General features: G+C 46.7%; 1 protein-coding gene across 6 annotated transcripts in view; it reads left to right on the forward strand.

The window, feature by feature from the left end:
* Rapgef4 (Rap guanine nucleotide exchange factor 4) overlaps positions 1–19,266 on the forward strand; it is a 284,557-nt gene that overhangs the window by 147,996 nt on the left and 117,295 nt on the right. For all 6 annotated transcript variants that reach the window (XM_028885722.2, XM_028885723.2, XM_028885724.2 and 3 more), the window contains 2 exons: positions 14,738–14,810; positions 18,110–18,129. In XM_028885722.2, coding sequence (XP_028741555.1) covers positions 14,738–14,810; positions 18,110–18,129 — 93 coding nt within the window. The remainder of the gene's footprint in view (positions 1–14,737; positions 14,811–18,109; positions 18,130–19,266) is intronic.

The following is a 19,266-nucleotide window of genomic DNA, read 5'->3' on the forward strand; positions in this document are numbered from 1 at the left end:
TAGAGTTTTTCTCTCCGGGTCCCACCAAGCCCCAGCAGTCTGACAGCCCACTTATAAAATAAACACACAGATGCTTATATTATTTACAAACTGTATGGCCGTGGCAAGCTTCTTGCTAACTGTTCTTATGTCTTAAATTAATCCATTTCTATAAATCTATACCTTGCCATGTGGCTTGTGGCTTACCGGCATCTTCACATACTGCTTGTCATGGCAGCGGCTGGCCGTGTCTCCCTCCGGCTTCCTGTTCTCTCAGTTCTCCTCTCTGTTAGTCCTGCCTATACTTCCTGCCTGGCTACTGGCCAATCAGTGTTTTATTTATTGACCAGTCAGAGCAATTTGACATACAGACCATCCCACAGCAAGGGTTCTCATCATGGCTCTACCTGCATAGAGCCAAGTGGACTCTTGCCTGCATTAGGGACAGCAGGAGACCCAACCGCTAGAGGTGGGATTGAGCTAAGAAGACCGATGGAGGCACTGGGTAGATTGGGGACCCCAAATATCAGGATGGAAGGTTCTCAAAGTAGGAGCCAAAGTCCGAAAGGAAGGAGAGCCTGGCAAATATTCAGATAGGAATGAAGGCAAACCTGAGGCAGTGAGGCTGGAGCAGGGCCAGGAGGACCAGGAAAAATTTGGTGTGGCTGCTGAACCCCACACCCTGTGAAGGAATCTCATTGACTGCTACAGCCGTCACCTCACATTCAGTAATATCCCACCCTCCTCATTGCTCAAGCCCACCTCTCTCCTCACCCTGTGGGCCCATTTGGACAGGCTCTGCCGGTCAGCATTCTCCCTCACCTACAAACCCCTGCCTCTGGCCAGTGCCTCACACTCATTCCCAGCTCTAAGTGGGAAAGGCCTTCGGGCAGCCATCCCAGTTTCTCGTGTGCAGACAGGCTAGACCAGCTGGCTTTGATTAGGAGAGAGGACAAGCTAGAATGCTATCATTTAGGGGAGTGTGCACAGGCAGAGAAAGCCTAGGCTAGATTCTCCCAGGCCCTGGCACTCTAGGATCAGCCTCCTTCACCAGGCTCCCATGTCATGGGCTGTCCCGACATCTGGGATTGTCAGCTCCTGCCATGTTTGCTGATAAAGTGGTCTCTTTGTCCAGGTTAGCTGTGTGCTGTGTGTACGGGTGGGAAGGTGAGAGGCAGATGATTACTTTCCTGGTAAACCCTCTAAAAAAACAGTTGTTCTTGTTTTGTTTTTCTCGGTGTAGTCCTGGCTGTCCTAGAACTCTCTCTGTAGACCAGGCTGGCCTTAAACTTACAGAGATCCATCTGCCTTTGCCTCTCAAGTGCTGGGATTAAAGGTGTGTTCTACCTTTGCCCAGCTCTAAGAGAGTTTTAATACGGTCATTCTCTACTGCCTAAAGGTTTGTCCCCTACAGATTGTCCACAGTTTTCCTACAAGATTTATATATCACTTCATTCAATAGATATTATTATAAAGTAACATATCTATTAATTTGGACAATTTTTAATATTTTTTAAATCAGTAGGACTTTTATTTAAAGTTGCTATAAAATCAAGAATACCCATATGTTACCAGTGTGGAGCACCATACATAAGCATGATACTCCCAGGTCACACTGCCTCGTTTGTGTTGCCTGGTAGAAAGATCACGTCTCTTCTTCTAGTGCTGTGGAATTCATTTATATGGAGGCCCGGTCTGTTTTCTGACTGGAGAATTAACATTTGAAGTGAAGTTTCTAAATTGCATCAGCAATCTGATTATCTGCACAAAATAGACTCTTCAGTTCACAGGGCACTGGATGCATGAGACCCTTGGACCTTGTATGTATTCCCCAGTATGGAGAATCCAAGGAAGCCAAAATGTGCTTCCCAGAAAACTGGGCTAGAGAGGTAGAACCAACCCCTGAAGGCAGTGGCCAGTGATCAAAATGGCAGTGCCAAAGGAGGTCAGCCAACTCAGACTTCATCGAGAGGCCAGATGGCCAAGGGTGGCCCTGGAATGAATGCCAGGTGAGACTTGAAGGTGCGGGGTAATGAAGACGAACAAAAATCACTTGGAAGGCTGAGGCAAGAGGCTTGCTAATTAAGTCTATCTTGGGCTATGAAGTAAGTTCAAGGTGAGCATGGTCAGCTCATCCAAAACAAAACGTTAAAAATGGGCAGGGAAATAATGTTAAAAATGGGCAGGGAAATAAACCCGAACCACAAGTCGGTTCAGTGAAATTATATAAGCACCCACAAACTCCTAGCCAATTTCAACAAACCGGGTTCCTTTAAATACAAGTAATCAATCATCCCTGGCCATGCTCTGTCATTTGCAATGTCTTATCATTTGCAAACTGCCAAAAGATTGAAGTTTTCCTTTAAACCGAATTTAAATAAAGTTCCCTTTTCCTTTTGATGGTAACTTTTCTCTTCACATACATGATATGAAAGCCAGTGGTGGGGGGGGAGGGGGATGGCACACGCCTTTAATCCCAGCACTCAGGAGGCAGAGCCAGACAGATCTCTGTGAGTTCGAGGCCAGCCTGGGCTACAGAGTGAGATCCAGGACAGCCAGGGCTACACAGAGAAACCCTGTCTCAAACAAACAAACAAACAAACAAAAACAAAAACAAAAAAACATTGTACGAAAGCCTTTCTCTGAGTTCATCGAGAACTCTGCTGATAGTCTGTGCAGTTATAGCTCACTGCTGGGAAGGAGATGAAGCTGTCCGAGAAAGGGAGTTTGGGTGTGATATTCATGCACATCAGTTTGTGTGGGAATTAAAATTGTACACCACTATCTTGTTTTGGAGACTAAAATGGAAATTTTATACATGGGTTCTCTAAAATTTTATGAATATATTTTGGCTCTGCTCTCTTTTTCCCTCTGTACTCCCTTTTCAGTCACAATGTAATATTCATAAATGAGTATTAAATTTTAAAAAATATTATGGGGTGTGTGTGAGAGACCCAGCACATGTGTAGAGGTCAGGGGACAGTACTGGGAATCACTCCTCACCTACAGCCTTTACATCAGTTCTACGGCTCCAACTCAGGCTTGCCTGGCAAATGCCTTTCCAGCTGGGTCCTCTTACCACCACCATTTGTGGATTTTTGATAAATTAAGTTTAGGTTTTGTTTTCATCTGCATATACTAGTCGTCAGGCTTCCCCTGTCCCTGCCTGAAAGCCGGAAGCTCATTCGTAAAGAAGAAACACCACAGAGATATTCAACTGTGCCATCTCAGGATCTCAAATCCAGATCACTAGCCTTGGGGTTGTAGATCTCTGTAGGGAGTCTTTCTCTGTCCAGCAGGCAGCTCCCAAATCATGACATGGAGATTTATTATTAATTGTGAAAGCTCAGCCGATAGCTTAGGCTTGTTTCTAACTAGCTCTTCTAACTTAAATTAACCTGTGCTTATTCATCTATGTGCTGCCATGTGGCTCGTCGCTGTTACTCTTCTCCTGCATGTCTTGCTTGTTCCCCATCTCTAGGCATCTCTGCTCTTCTCTTCTTCCCAGCATCCCTTGTGCCTCAAAAATCCTGCCCAACTATTGGCCATTTAGCTTTTTATTAAACCAATCAGAGAAGCTCATCTTCACAGTGTATACAAAAAATTTATTTCCTCAACAGATCTTCATGCCTTGGGCTGCTTTTTATTTCAAGCATTAGTTGTTTTAAATGAAAATGAAGCCTTTGACAGAATTGGTTCAGGGAAAAAAAATGATGTAGAGGAAATAGGAACTCATATTTATTGTGTGTCAGAGCCACAAGGACCCTTACTCCGTCCCTCCATCCCCATGAGGGGTGCCATAATAATAGCATTTGCTAGACTTAGGTACGTAGTGAGGGTGAATACGACAGGGTCCCTGCCCTCCGCTTGCTTCTAATAGAGCAGAAAAGGGAGTGGAAGCAGCACGTGTTCAGATACAGTAAATGATGCTCACACTAGCCCTGGAGGCACAGTGCTAAGGAAGACAACAGAGTCTCGTGGAGACTAAGGGACTGGGGACAGCCACTCGAAGGAAGACGGCTCAGATGAGCTACTGGCGAGGCTGAGTGTGAAGGAGTACATTCCAGCAGGGGAATCCACTTGTGTTGGATTCTAAAGAAGCCAATGTGCTTGGAAAGAAGTGAACAGGAGAAGAGCTGGGGGAGCTGTCGGTGGAGGCACAGGCAGGCAGGACTGGGGGGCGCAGGGTTCCCAAGTCTTGTCAGCACCAACGGAGATGCGCGTAGGTGGGAGTGGAGGATCCAGTCACCTGCATCTTCAAACCATGCTCTCACAACTCGCTCCGCCTTGCTCGCTCTCACACTCCATCTCTTTGAACACAGGACACCTTAGTGTCCTCTTCCGCACTGTTTCCAGCTGGCTAACGCATCACTTTCATCATTGGCCCTCTTAGTGTTCCTGCTGGGTGGAGGGGGACCTAATCTGTTACTGAGGTTTAAAGGAGCGTTAGACAGTCCGGACTGGGGGCAGCCAATAAGAACACACCATGCAGGACAGTGTAGGTGACCAGAAGTAGAGAAAGGACAGAAGCCAAGATCTGTTCAAAGAATTCAAGCATTTTCATAGCCCACAACACATGGGCCTCCAGCCCTGTTCCCATAGAAACGTACAGTAAACATCTGTTGCTTTATCGTGGCAAAGCTGTCTCATTTGCTCACTGGAACTTGTAACGTAGAACAGAACCAGTGTAGGCAAGTGAAGCAAGTCAGCCTAACCCGCAGGAGGGAGGAAGGCTGGGCAGATCGAGCTGCCTCAAGCGGCAGGTGCCTTTAAAGTGAAGAACTATGGGACGAGATGATGTGCTCCAGGTGGCTGAGGGGACCTAACATCAGTCAGTGTCCGTGTTTAGCGTAGAGTGCGTATGAGTATGTAAGCAGTCGTTCTGGGTGGATGCCGTGTGCCCAATTGGGACTTACAAGGCAGGATGGGAGGTAAGGAGGAAGGAAGGATGAGGTATGTAGGGGGTGTTTCCAGATAAAACAAATGGAGGAGCAGACAGTGCCTGTCCCCCGGTGGTAAGAGATTTTGAGGGACTGAGCTGGAACTTGAGAGGGAGTTCACATGTCTCGGAGCCAGTGAGGTCTCCTTGACCCTGAACCCAATCTCCTCTGCTCAGCTCCCTTCCATTGTACAGCGAGAAAGCAAATCCTCTGTGAGTAGTTTCCTCCGCAGGGCCGGCAGTCCTGGGCCATTACTTTTGGGAAAATGATCCTTGGATGGTCTGTGGGTCCAGAGTCTGTATCATCAATACCGAAACACATTTCTTTTGGAATTTCCATTTCCATGGTTTATATTGCTGATATTACTGTTAATTTTATAAGAATTAGGGCCTGGAGAGATGGCTCAGTGGTTAAGAGTACTGGCTGCTTTTGCAGAGGACTCCTGTGTGACATCTCACAGCCATCTGTGACTCCAGTTCCAGGGAATCTGACACCCAATTCTGGCCTCCTTGAGCACCAAGCAACCATGCAGTACACTACGTTCATTCAGCCTAAACAGCCACACACATACAATTTTTAAAAAAGTACACATCATTTTAGTATGTGGATGGGGTTTTATACATTAGTTTTTTTATTTAGAATAGCCACATTTAAGATCTACCACCCTTTGAAGGTTTACATGGTTAAATAATAAAATGTCAACTGTTCCCCACAGTCAAGGCAGCAATCCCTAATTGTTTCCTCAATCACAGCTGTACTTGGATGTTGGCTGGGCTGCAGTGGGCTCAGCCCTACCATGACCATAAAGTTTACCACGCAGTCACAGTGCCAGAGTAAACTGTTAGATGACTTTCAACTAAGTAGTATTGACCTACTGTGTGCGCCTTGCTCCCGTCTTGAGTTCTGCTAAAAGAGCCCTCGGTTAATTAATGACTAGAAGATAGCGAGCACTAACTTACGTTACTTGTCCCAGGCAGCCCTCTGAAGCACCCCCAATGGTTCAGCTTAAAGACATGGAGATGTTGCATTTCAACAGGGAATTGTCCACAGAGAGCAGATGGAGGCTGCCTCGCTCCTGGTTTTAAGAAACACATGTCCTCATCTCCATCTGCTCCTACACCACACCCCCCTCTCTTTCCTCATTCCTGACAATTCTCGTGGTTCCTTGGTTGTGCTATACCCAGGCCAGCTCTCAGGTACACAAGGCCTTCCTTATCTTCTCATCAAAACCATTTTCACCACTGTAAGGTCGCTCTAAAAACACTCACGTGCTCTTCTTACTTCTCCATCTGAATGCTTCCCATTACACTGTGACAGTGGCCCACACCCTAACCTGTGAGAGACCCTGCACGCTGAGGCCTCCCCACCACCATCTTCCCCATCTCTGTATCCTTGCCCTCTGCCCTGCTGTCCTTGGTTCATTCTCAGCCCACCTCTTCGGGCCCATTGACCCTCATCTCTGATCCAATGTCACTTTCCCAATGTCTATGGCTTCAGCCTTCCCTGTTAGGTTCTAGTATGACCGTCGCTGTTCGTGTGATCATTCGTTAGTGGCTGCCCTGGTGAGACCTCAACAGTTCTTCAAGGACCCCACTGGGCCTCCCTTGTCATGGTTGAGCAGGCATCAGTCAGTCAGTGCTATCTGTCTGAAGGAAAGTGTGCTTAATTACCTCTTCCTTCCATGGTTCTGTGACCATGTTCTGGGGAGTGAGACTTGGTCAGTGAGTGCTCAGAAGTGGTCATTCTTCTTTCAGTTGATAGCACTTATGGAACCCGCCCATACTGGTCAGCATCTTGGGCATCATTGGTATCTCAAGTGGGTTGGTTTAACAATGACCTCATATACTCATGTGTAGCTTTTAGCTTAAGAGACCCAGCTTGGAGGCCTTCTTCCATCAGAGCTACCTTGAGACAGATGTACTGGTACTTGTATCTCTGTGTTCTTCCTTTTCCTATCACCCTGGAGCTTGCTATCTCTTCCTGAGACCACTTTGCTATGTGGATACAAAATAGGTAGTGTGTTATGGATTGTTTTTGGTGTTTTCCTTTGAGGTAGGGCCTCACTTGGCCCAGATAAGTCTTGAACTCGATATGTAGTAAAGGCTGGCTTAGAACTCACGATCCTTCTGCCTCTATTTTCCAAGTGCTGGCATTACAGACATGCACCATCACCCATAGAATTATTTTTAAAGCTCTGTGATTTAAGTTATGAGCTTAAGATAATTAAAAATCAGACATATGTTAGATTATATATCTCTGATTTTTTTAAGTCTATGATTTAGGTTCTTATGTATCCATTGCCCCATTTAGCGCACAGATTCATAGGTATGCTATGGTCTTTATACAATGTGCCTGTCACATCCTCAGTAATGTGAAGGCATGGTGTGGAAAATGACCGTTCCCAAAGCTGTGATGATTTGGTTACAAAATATCAAGTATACTACAGTTATCTTGATTCAACGTTGGTTTATTGTTATTTTCAGTATTATTGTTGTCATTATCAATAACCACTTACTAAGGGCCTAATATGTGCTGGGAACTTTTATAGATTGTATTTCTTTCCCTCACAAGGGTCTGAAAGTTGGGTATAACTCCCAAGTTCCTTATCCGGGAGACTGGGTTAAGTGTCTTCAAGCCCACACAGGTAGCGTTTGGCAGAGTCAGAATTAAGGCTGCAGGCTTACATGATGCCAATGTCTGCATGCTTTCCACGACATCAGAGGTCCTTGGTTTTTTCCACTGAAGTTCCTGAATGCAGAGGAAATCAATACATAATGCCTGGGGTCTAGACCCTTTGTAGCTAGAAGTAGCCAGCAGCCAGTTCAGAATTTCTTTGAAGCTGTATGCTTTAATCTTCAAAATTTATGCAAATTTATCTTTCTACTCTATAATATAAAAGTATAAAAGTAATCCTTTCAACTACTTGACATGGAATAAAACTGAAAGTCCAGGAAGAGCTGCTGTTTATCTTTCTCTCATCCCTCCTGCCTTGCTGGGTGCCACTCTGGGGAGCTTCGCTCCTGAGCTGGAGAAGGTCAATGCTGCTCCATGGGGCTGCATAACCTGAACAGCCTTAGTATTGACTTCCACCACCTGCCGGGCGGGCTAGGCATCAGCTCCAGAGCCTCGGGCATGCCAGCCAAGGGCTCCACCACTGCCCTCTGTCCCTTCCCTTAGATTTATTGAGACAGGAACTCAGTGTCACCCAGACTGGTTTCAATTTCATGATCCTTCTGTCTCAGCCCGTTACTACCTTTTGTTGTTGGAAAAGCTTTTCAGTGAGAGAACACACCATCGATACACAGCCATGGAAGTCTTCATTGCGAAGAGCAGAGGCTCCAGGAGCATTGCCTAGTCAATCCTACACCAGGCTTTGTTGATACTGTGTGGAGGAGTTTGAGTGATAGCAATCTAGTGGAAAGTCTGGAGATTCTTTAGTCATGGTTTGCAAACCTTCAATTTTTTAGGAACCAAAGGCGTTTTTAAAAATGAAATTATGCTCAAGGCTGTAATTTGTGAAATCAGTGAGAGTGAAGACACCCGCTTTCCCACAGGCCCGAAAGTTGTGTTCCTGTGATGCGTCTTTCTTCAGGGTTCTGTGGGCACCCCCGGTTGTGGAGAACAAAGCAGAGACACCCCAGATCCAACTCAGCATGCACTTTACTGATGAGACTCAGGCTGGAGGACTTGTCTGCAGGGACTCTGTTGGTGAACTACCTTCCAGTTTCTGATCTCAGAGGACGCCAGAGACCTAGACCCGCCAGGTTCTAGAACCCTTGACAGCCCTTCTGGGTTTACTGTCATCTGAAAAGATGCTTTGGCAACTTCTCTGAGAGGCTGGGAGGGGCACCCCCTAGTCCCATCAGCGCCATCGGCAGGGTGGCCTCATGGAAAAAGACACACTGGCACACTGGGTCTTGAGACAGTCTTGAGACAGCCAACAGAGACTCTGTTGGTTTGCTGTGCCCTTACCTCCACCCCAGGCGGAGCTTCTGGAGGATAGTGTGGATGGGAGCGATTGCTCATGGGATAGAAAGCCTAAGCTGTTACAAGTCACATACAAGGCCATATTCTGAGGGCCACTGTGTAGGAGTTTGGGGTAACACCAGAGCTCAGCACTTTCTCCTCCACCTCAGAGCTGATTCTGATCTTGCCTCAGGTCACTGCTGCTTTGGCTCTGCTGAGATCTGGTCATTTCAAAACTTGGGGTAGTGGCACAGTTCCTTTCTAAGCACCTGGGGGCACTTGGCAAGTGCCTGAAGGAGGCTACAAAGGCTACTGCAGTGTTGTAGTGGGTTGGGATCCAGAAAAGGGTTTGTGGGGAAAGGTTAACCAGGATTCCAAAGATGTGGACAAAGGGCTCCACATACCTCAGCCAAGCTACCACACACCTCAACTGTTGAGGTTTGGGGTGTGAGAGGTATGGTGAGTGACAGACATAAAAACCTACCGGATCATCCCGTGAAGACTGATGTCCTCAGGTTCATACTGACCAGCACTGACTTATACATGTGACCTTTTTTTTTGTTTGTTTGTTTTTTGTTTTTTGAGACAGGGTTTCTCTGTGTAGCTTTGCGTCTCTCCTGGAACTCAATTGGTAGCCCAGGCTGGCCTCGAACTCACAGAGATCCGCCTGGCTCTGCCTCCCAAGTGCTGGGATTAAAGGCGTGCGCTGCTGCTGCTGCTGCTACTGCTGCTGCTGCCGCCGCCGCCCCGCCGCCGCCGCCGCCGCCGCCGCCGCCACCACCACCACTCGGCTACATGTGAATTTCTTAAGCATGGTCTTTACACCACCTTTGATTTGTTTTATTTTTCAGAAAATGTAAGTTGTTTTTAAATGTCTGTAAAAAATATGAACAGTTGTACAATATAGGTTTATCAACACAGTCACTTTGCTCTTATTCCTGGGATACATGTGGGCACTATTAGAAGGATCCCAGTATCCAATCTCTCCATTCTTACAGCCTCGGGAGGACTTCATAGTTGAGGGAATTAGTCCCTCCTCTGTGTCTCACTCTGTCGTTCCACGGCTGTGTTATTATGACACCTAGTGCCCCATGTACTCTGACACTAAACGCTCCTGGGAGCCAATCCCACTAGTGGAGGGATGGCCTGTGTTCTCTCCACCAGAAATGCTCCAGGCCTGAGTCTGCACAGGTCTCTTGGTTCTCATCTATTCCTGGCCACACAGACAGAGCACTTGCTCGTTTGCTTAGCATCTGTCCCTGTGCAAACCTCAAATAGCCATCTCATGCCCCCTCCTATCCAGTAACTTCTCGGCAATAACTGCAGGCTTTACAGACACTGGTAGCATGGGTGTGCTGTTTGGAAAGCCACTAACTACAGAGACCTCATGAAAAGCGGCTCAGCAGATCCCCCAAGCCCTGCCTACTCATCATGGAAGCCAGAACTGAAAATTGCAAGCATTTAATTTCTCATAGGATACAATGTACTTGCGTGTGTGCTTGTGTGCATGTGTGCCTCTGTGTGTGTGTGTGTATGTGTGTGTGTGTGTATGTGAGTGTGTGTGTGTGTGTGTGTGTGTGTGTGTGAGAGAGAGAGAGAGAGAGAGAGAGAGAGAGGTAGAGAGAGAGAGAGAGAGAATTTGTGTTTGGGTTGTTGCCACCACCAAGTCTACTACATAAAACAATTACCACTTTATTACATGTGGATTCTCTGAGTCAAGAGTTCTACAAGGCCGGGGGGCGGGGGGGGGGTAGTGTCCTTGTCTGTTAATCCCAGTCTTGATTTCAGCTTGGAAGGTCAGGGTAGCTGGAATAATTTGGATGCCTCAGAGGCTGAGCTCAGTTGAACCGGCCACCACCAGGTGTCCTCTCAACTTAACTTGGGTGTTTTAGAGCGTGGTCAGTGGCTTCTAAGAGGTAGCATTTGGAGCACACAGGTCCCCAGAGACCATGTGCTTGTGATCTAGCCCAGGAAGTCACACCACATCACTTCTGCCACATTCTATTGGCTATGGAGAATCATGAAGGGTGATTCTCCCTCCTCTCCACTGTCCTCCTCTTTAGGCCGTGGTCCATGCCCTCCAAGTCCCACTGTGCTTCCTCTCACTGTTTCGTTCTCAAGTCAAAGCCACATGTTTTATGCTTTGGTACAACCCAACTTCAGGATCAGACACCAAGTTCCCAGTTAGGTTTCTCTTGCTGCATAACAATCTGTGCCAACTGTAGTGGCATCTACCAAAAGTCGTTTTCTCATGTCCTCAGATTCAGTGGGGCAGGGGCAGGAATTGGGTCAGGAAACAGTGGGAACAACTTGTCTCTCTCCGTGACATCTGAACTTCAGAATACTTAACAGCTAACATGACCTGAATTGCTGGAGATAATATGGGCAGTTGATCCGGAAGATTCTTCGCTCCTATCCTGGCAGTGGTACAAAGGGTGGGACAGGCTGAAAGAGAGAGAGACCCTGCACGTAAACATGCTTTTTATTTTTCATAACTCCTTAATTCTTCAAGTTTTTTCCTTCTGGTTGCATGATGTTTTATTTCTTTTCAGGTGCTCATTGCTCTCATAATGAAAAACTTTCTTCAAATGAATATATAATAGCAAATAAAATAGCAAAGACTGTGAGCCATTCTGGCAGCCCAAGGGAATTGAGCGGCACATGGTACGAAGTCAAAAGTTCCAAAGTATATACAGTGAAAACTGTCTCTCTCTCCTTGCCCTCAGCCTCATATGCCTCCCTCCAGAAGCTCTCTTGTTGCTATTCTCTTGTGTCTAGAGATGCTCTTCATGGTCGCAGATCCTTGTATTTATGCACAGGCATCTGTTCTTGTATTACTACAAAACAGTATCACACTGTGTACATCACATTAGAGACCAGCAGTTCTCAACTTGTGGGGCATGACCCCTCTTGATCCACACATCAGATATCCTGAATAACAGATATTTACATTACAATTCATAACAGTAGCAAAATTACACATATGAAGTAGCAACACAATGATTTTATGTTTGGAGCTCATCACCACGTGAGGAGCTGTATTAAAAGGTTGCAGCATGAGCAAGGTTGCGAACCACTGCTGTAGACTGTCCTGTGCTTGTATGTGTAACACTATAAAGTCTGTGTGCACATGTACATGCAAGTGTGCCTACCCATGCAGTCACAAGTGGAGGTCAGGGGTTAATGTCAGGATGTCTTTCTATTCGACACACACACACACACACACACACACACACACACACACACACACTTCTTTAATTTAAAGAAACATTTACTTTAATTACAGATTGTTAACCCTGCCTCTGATCTTCACTTTTGTACCAAAAGCTGTTGTATTGACACCATTGTTGTCTTATTAAATAAACTAATTTTAAAATTAATTAATAAATGGTTCCTGGTTGACAGATATGAAACAACTAGAATTCTTATATCACCTGAGGGTTATGGACTTTTAAACAGTTCTGACAGTGCTGTGATTTTGTTTAAGAAGAACCTTGATCTTTTAGAAATCCCTACTGAAATATTCACTGATTAATTTATATGATGCCTAGAACTTGACCCCAAAGAATTCTGAAAGGAATAAGCAGATATATGTATAGTGAAATAACACCAGCCACCAATTGATAATGACTGAAGGTGTATATGAGCACGTAGTATTCTGTCTAGTTAAATCTGTGTTTGAAATCAACAGGTAAGTACTAAATTTGTAAAGTAGTTGCCCCCTATCTGGGATGTTGCTTCCCATGGTTTCAGTTACCTGCCATTCATTATAGTCCAACTTATTTGGGTACAGTGACATATTTTGAGGGAGTGAATGCGGAGAGACCATGTTCATCTAACATTTATTGTTGTGTGTTGGTAGAATTGTCCTATTGTGTTGTCAGTTGCCATAAATCTCTTTCTGTGCCCAGTTTTTAAATTAAACTTTACTGTCTGTATGTGTGAATAGGTAAAAACAGTATAACTAGAGGCCAGTGCTGTCTGTGGTTGAAGGTGTCCGTCGTTGGTCTTAGGGTGGGAGCCCCATGGATAATGGGGACTTAATACAGTAAGCACAAGTCCTTGTGCCCTGTGTGCCAGTAATTAGATGCTTCACAAGAGCAAGGGTCCTTGTCTCCTGTTCTCTTGATGTGCCCAGTGCCTGGGACACCACACTCACATGGTGGAAACTCCAAACACACATCTCTCAATTTAGCCTACATGGTCTTCCCTGGAGGCTGCCCTGGTTTCTGTCCTCAAAGCAGCAGCCCCAGGGATTTGCACCGAGGGAGCCGAGCCACAGACCAGGTGCTCTGGGCTTGGAGGAAGGTCAATGGTGCTTCCTGAGTCCATGGGAATTGGCGTGGACGTGCAGAGACAAATAGCACCATCAGTCCCAAGAGAACATTTCTAAGCAAAACAAACTGGCCCCTGAAATTGAACAGGAGTTATTTCTTTTAGAAGCTTGTAAGAGAATCGTAAAGCACAAGAGGAAGGACTCCAAAGGTTGAAGGAGGGTCATGAGGCTTCTTGGAATGTAATAGATCTCTTACACCCTCTCGGGAACTGTTCCATGTAGAGCACAAGTCAGCTGGGTGCCCAGAATGTCGCCCCACGAAGAAGGGTAGATGACGGTATAAGAAAGAAGAGAGTCAGAACTGGGGAGATGGTGAGGGGGTGACAACAGTCCTGGGTGACACGTTGGTCCTGTAGGTATGTTTGCGTCATCAGCTCAGCGACAGGGAAAAACCACCATCTTCATGGTGGCGCACACACGTACTGGAGCAGTTGCTACCTGTTGGGGAAGAAAAAATGGGGTGGGAGGATCTCGTCACATCTTGACTAGAAGGCTCTTTAGAGAAAGCACCATGTGCCGAACCCTGCCTCTTTAGTTTAAACCCAGCTCTGTTCAAATCTTCCAAATGGGCCAGGTGGTTGCTGGGGTACCACGTGTCAGCAGCTGCCCATTGCTACAGATGAAGTGTTTCCGCTGGTGTCTGTATAGCACATATTGTGGGGTGCTGGTTCTTGTGATGCTTGTTTAACATTCATGAGTGTTACTGTAATTATAAACCATAAATATACATGATACCACACATCAGGAAAGTCACCCAGCTTTCATTCTGCAAGGGAGGAAGCTACATTTATTGCCTGAGAGCGTTCACCTTCCATTCTTTGTAAATGCCCCTCCTTTCTACTCCGATGCTCACCAAAGCTTATGCCTCCCACGCACCACAGACTCCTGGGGATAATCACATATATTGTGGAGCCCCAAGTTTCCGAGCATGCCTGGACCAAAAGCCAGGGGAAAACAATGCGGGAGCATCTAAATAAAGCCAAATGATTTTATTTGACAACGTAACAAAAGTGCTTTGGAGGTCACGTAGCAGACAGGTGTACCGTGTAAAAGGAGGGAGGTAAATGGGAGCGAGTCAGCCTCCTTTCAAAGAGACGTGTTCCAAGAGCTGCTGCGTTTCTTTTGGCTTTGAAAGCGGCTGATTCGGAGGCATTCACCTCGGAGATAGGCAGCTCGGTTACTGTGTCTGCGCCTGTAAACACTCACTGGTTCTCAGGTGCCTGTGGATACAGGGTGGGGAGAGGTAAGAACCCCATCATTCTCTCCCCACGGATGCATAACATATAAATGAAGCAGTTGGGCGGAGCCCTGCCCTGGGCAGAGGACACGTTCAGTCTCACCCAGGAAGCCTTGTGCCGAACCCCGCATCTTTAGTTTAAACCCAGAGCCCTAGAGAGCACACTTCCTGACTCTATAAATAAGAGACACCCAGGGTTTCTGCTCTTTAACATGTAAATAAACGTACGCCCCAAGCGAGTAAATACCTGTGCGCTGACTTTACCACCTTGTCTTGCAGAAATACCGACAGTATATGGCTGGACTTCTGGCTCCTCCTTATGGTGTTATGGAAACAGGTTCTAACAACGACCGTAAGTGAAGTGTGAACATTTTGTATCTGAAAATTGGTTGTGTGGTATGTGTTTTCATGTGACAAAAAAAAAAAAAAAGTGTGTTGAACACCAGCATGATAGGGAAGCACCCCGACTCTGGTGTGAGTAACAGACTGGCAGCTCGCACTGGAGATCACGCATAGGTGGTCTGTGCTCTGTCCTGTGGGGTCTTCACTAGTGGAGAGTGCCTGGCTCTGGTGCAGGCTGGGACTTCCTTACTGGATCTCCGCATGCTTGGAATAGTTCTGTGCCCTTTTCAAAATGGGATTCCTGAGCTGTGTTTGTCTCAGCCACATGGGGGTATGCGGGAACCCCATCTTCTGTTCACTTAAGCTCCATTGACCAAAGAGAGAAACAGAAGTCATTAGTTCTTTTAAAATGGCCCCTTCAATCCCAGGCTTTTGGTAGGTTCTGGGTGCTAGGTGCTCTACCACATAGGAAGGTGATGAGTAGCTTAACTTTGGTATTTACTTCACACATGTGTAGTAAAGTGGCGTGGTATATATGTTCAATGTACATCAGCAAAAAAACAAAAACAAAAAAAAAACAGGCTCCTGTGAGAGAGCCACCCTTGGCTGAGGTTTAAAGACAGGGGTAGGGTGAGTTGTGTGATGCTGTTCTCAAGACTGGTTTTATTTTTATGTATGTGTCTGTGCACAAGAGTGCAGGTGCCCTCAGAGGCCAGAAGAGGGCATCAGATTCCCTGAAGCCGTTGTGAGCTATCTGACCTGAGTGCTAGGAACTGCATCCGTCCTCTGGAAGAGCGGTACATGATCTTAACTGCTGAGCCATCTCTCTATTCCCTATCCCCGCTACGTGTGTGTGTGTTTGTGTGTGTGTGTGTGTGTGTGTGTGTGTGTGTGTGTGTGTGTAACAAAGTGCCAAGCATGGAGTAGTTGAAGTTATGGTACCTTGATGGCCAGATTCAGACATGGCAGACAGCTTTTCCACCCTGTCCCTTGGTCCTTGAACGCCACTCTCACCCTCCAGTGTGTTAGTTTCCGCAGGGGTCACCTTCTTGCTTGGCGGGATCTCTAGGGTTCCCGCCTTCTGTCCCACACGTTGCTGTCGCTCTTTCTCTATGGCCCCCACCCTCTCCCACATCTGCCTCCTTGAAAAGGGGGCAGGAAAGAGGATATCCTCTCTCTCTCTCTCTCTCTCTCTCTCTCTCTCTCTCTCTCTCTCCTTTTTGCCTCCCCCTCTTGGCTGAGCTAGGAAGAACCCGTGCACTAGGACTGCCCGAGTTAAAAAAAAAAAATCAACTGTGCTCTCTCCTAGCTATGTGACCTTAGGCGAGACACTCAGATGCTTTGTGCCTCAGTTTCCCCGCTAAGGTTGTTGTATTAAATGAATCGAAATGTGCCATGTGTTTAAGAGAGTGCCAGGCCCATAATAATTATGCATGAAGTATTAGCTATTATGTCCTCACCCCTAGCCACTCACTAGCCCCAGGAAGTCTGGCTTCCACCCCACACTTTTTTTTTTTTTTTCGAGACAGGGTTTCTCTGTGTAGTTTTGGTATCTGTCCTGGATCTCGCTCTGTAGACCAGGCTGGCCTCGAACTCACAGAGATCCACCTGGCTCTGCCTCCTGTGCTGGGATTAAAAGCGTGCCCTACCAACGCCCAGCCCCGCCCCATACTTTTAAATGACTCACTCCACAGTTAACCATCACCAACAGACACAGTGGCTCCCATTGTTCTTATTAATTTAATAGCTTTCCAGTCCTGCTCTCCCTCGGATCTCGGGGCTCTGTTGCATGATCCTTGTGTTCCTGCCTTACTTCCAAGGCTTGCGGTTCTTGACTTTTTCACAGTCTTTCCACTTTTTCCTAAAACCTCAGGAGCTCGAACTTGGTTCTCTGTCTCTCTCTCCACTGTGTGGTACCACATACCTGAGACTAGTCTAACTTGCAGTCTTCCTGCCTCAGCCTCCTTGGTGTCTAGGGTTACAGGCACACAGCCCTGCTCCCAGCTAGGAGGCCCTTTTGAAAACAAAGGCTTTTCCATGTGCAGTCAGCACTTCCACCACATGAAAGAGCTGCCATTGTTTCCCTTAAAAGTAATCCTCTATCAAGTCAATATTCAGATTTCCCAAACTGGCAGTTGACTGCACCCCAGCTCTCTTCAGTTGGCCCACTCCGGGCCTACAAGGTAGTTAATTGCCAGTTGGATAGTTGCCCCACAGGGTGGGTGCAGGATGAATTTCAAAGTTATGGCACAAGACCACCTGGTTCCTTACACACACACACACACACACACACACACACACACACACACACACACACACACCTGGGATGCTATGGCAACATGCCTATCACCCCTGCGTCCTGCCTGAGTATTTGTGTCTTGAGACTCTCCAGATTAAGGGAACTTTCAGATGATCTCTTCCAGTCTAAGGCTGCTTGCCTACCACCCTGCTGCCGTTGGGATGGCCACTCCGTTCTGTTAAGGTTGACATGGCAATTGTGTGGCCATATCTGGGAACAGTGCCCCGTATACTTAGGATCTGGACACGCTGTGGTTTCGTGGTGCAAACCACCTTACGCTGAGCCCCTGGTTGGAAGGCAGATAGAAGCCACACAGGAGCCCGATCTGTGCTTCTTTTTCCTCCTTGGGATGGCACTTGTGCCCGCTGCCCTGAACTTAGTGAGCTCTGCTGAAGATGTGGCTTCCCACAGCAGCCACCTTACCGTGTCCACCCAGAGGAAAGGAGCAGGGGCTGCCTTGGGTAGAATCTCCTGTACTGTTCGTAAGGGACGGAACAGAGGAGTACCTGGAAGAATGGGGCGTTTTCTTAGCTAAGGGAACTGAGCTCACCCTGGCCTGGAAACGGCTGCTGCCAGGCTTAGGCCTGGCCTGAGCACAGCAGGAAGGAGCTTTGCTCAAGACAGAACTTGGGTTCTGGTGGGTTTCCTGTGCTGCTTGCTCCTGAGTTCAGATCCCTGGCCCAGAGTGAGGTGGTTTGTAGTGTGGAGACGTGCAGGGTGTAAGTGAGTCACGGAGAGATTTTTACCACTGGGAGGGGAAAGCGTATGGTGGATACAACATGATCCTGGCCTTTGTTCCCCGGGCGCATAGCTCCATTCGCCGCGACGCATTGATTTAGAGTTACGTGTGGGTGCATCTGTCTGTCTCTCTGTGTAAGCTTTTATGGATGCACACACACATGGAAAAAGCGGAAGTGTTACTGACCTTCCTCCAGCAAAGGATTTTGGTTCCATTGTATTGGTTGATCATATAATTTATGGCCTCTCTTTTCTCTCTTTCCTCCCTCTAGGGATTCCCGACAAGGAGAATGTGAGTAGCTGCTTCCCCTGCCTAGCTTCTATAAACTGTCATAAGGTAAAACATAACCATGGTGACCTTCCAAGCAAAGGAAGCTCTCCATCCACAGTCAACAGAGCAGTAAATATTCTCCTAATCTTATTGTGGCATCTTGGGTGAGTCATTTAAAATACCCAGGAGAACAGGGTGACTGCTCCAACGTGATTGTCACATGTTTCTGGTATTTAGTCCAGAGAAAGGTTATTCTAGGGAAAAGCATCTAAGTGCTAAGTGTTCTTTTTCCCATGATGCATATACGTCAATAGAACAAATTATTATAACACTGTGAAGAAGACCAGTTGCTTTTCCTCAATGGGAATGTAAATGATGAAAACCAGGGTCTGTTGATGCATTTGCCTAATTATATCCAAGTGCACTAAGGCCAGCATTTCTCTTTGGAAACTGAGGATGACTAATTGATGTAACTGGTTTCTGAACGCAGCTTCCAGGGCTGGGTGTAGTGTTTCACCCCCTTAATCCCAGCACTCAGGAGGCAGAGGCAGGCAGATCTCTGAGTTTGAGGCTAGCCTGGTCTACAGAGTGAGTTCCAAGATAGCCGGGGCTATCCAGTGAAACCCTGTTTCAAAAAAAAACAAACAAATGAAAAAACGTACAGTTTCCACCAACGGTGTCCACTGTATATGCTAAGGAAAAGTGTATCTCAGTGGGTGTGCCTCTCATGCAGGTAACCATGGTGTTAACTCTATTAAATGCACTCTAGGCTTATACCACAACATGGAAGGCTTCATGGTGAACATGCCTAGGAATGATCATAATGATATTTGGTTAGAACTCAGATGTACCGCCTTGTAATCCTGTTCTTGATTGCTGTACCTAAGTGACAAGGTTACTGAATTGTTGCGCTTCTCTTTGCTCTCAGACCTGCAACTGTGGGCAGATAGAGTCTTATTTAAATTCAAGTTATCTGCGTATCTCTTCTCAGAGAGCTGACTCTGTAAGGGATCTGCTTTTCATACAGCTGGTTTTTGAAGAGCTGGCTGGGTCCTACCCCACCACCCTACCATGTCACACAGGACATCCAGCCTTAGCAATGCCGCTCGAAATGTCACTCCCAGTTTTGACTTGATTTAGTTCAGCAAAGCATTTCAG

Source organism: Peromyscus leucopus, chromosome 4 (genome assembly GCF_004664715.2).
Source record: "Peromyscus leucopus breed LL Stock chromosome 4, UCI_PerLeu_2.1, whole genome shotgun sequence".
Taxonomy (NCBI): Eukaryota; Metazoa; Chordata; class Mammalia; order Rodentia; family Cricetidae; genus Peromyscus; species Peromyscus leucopus.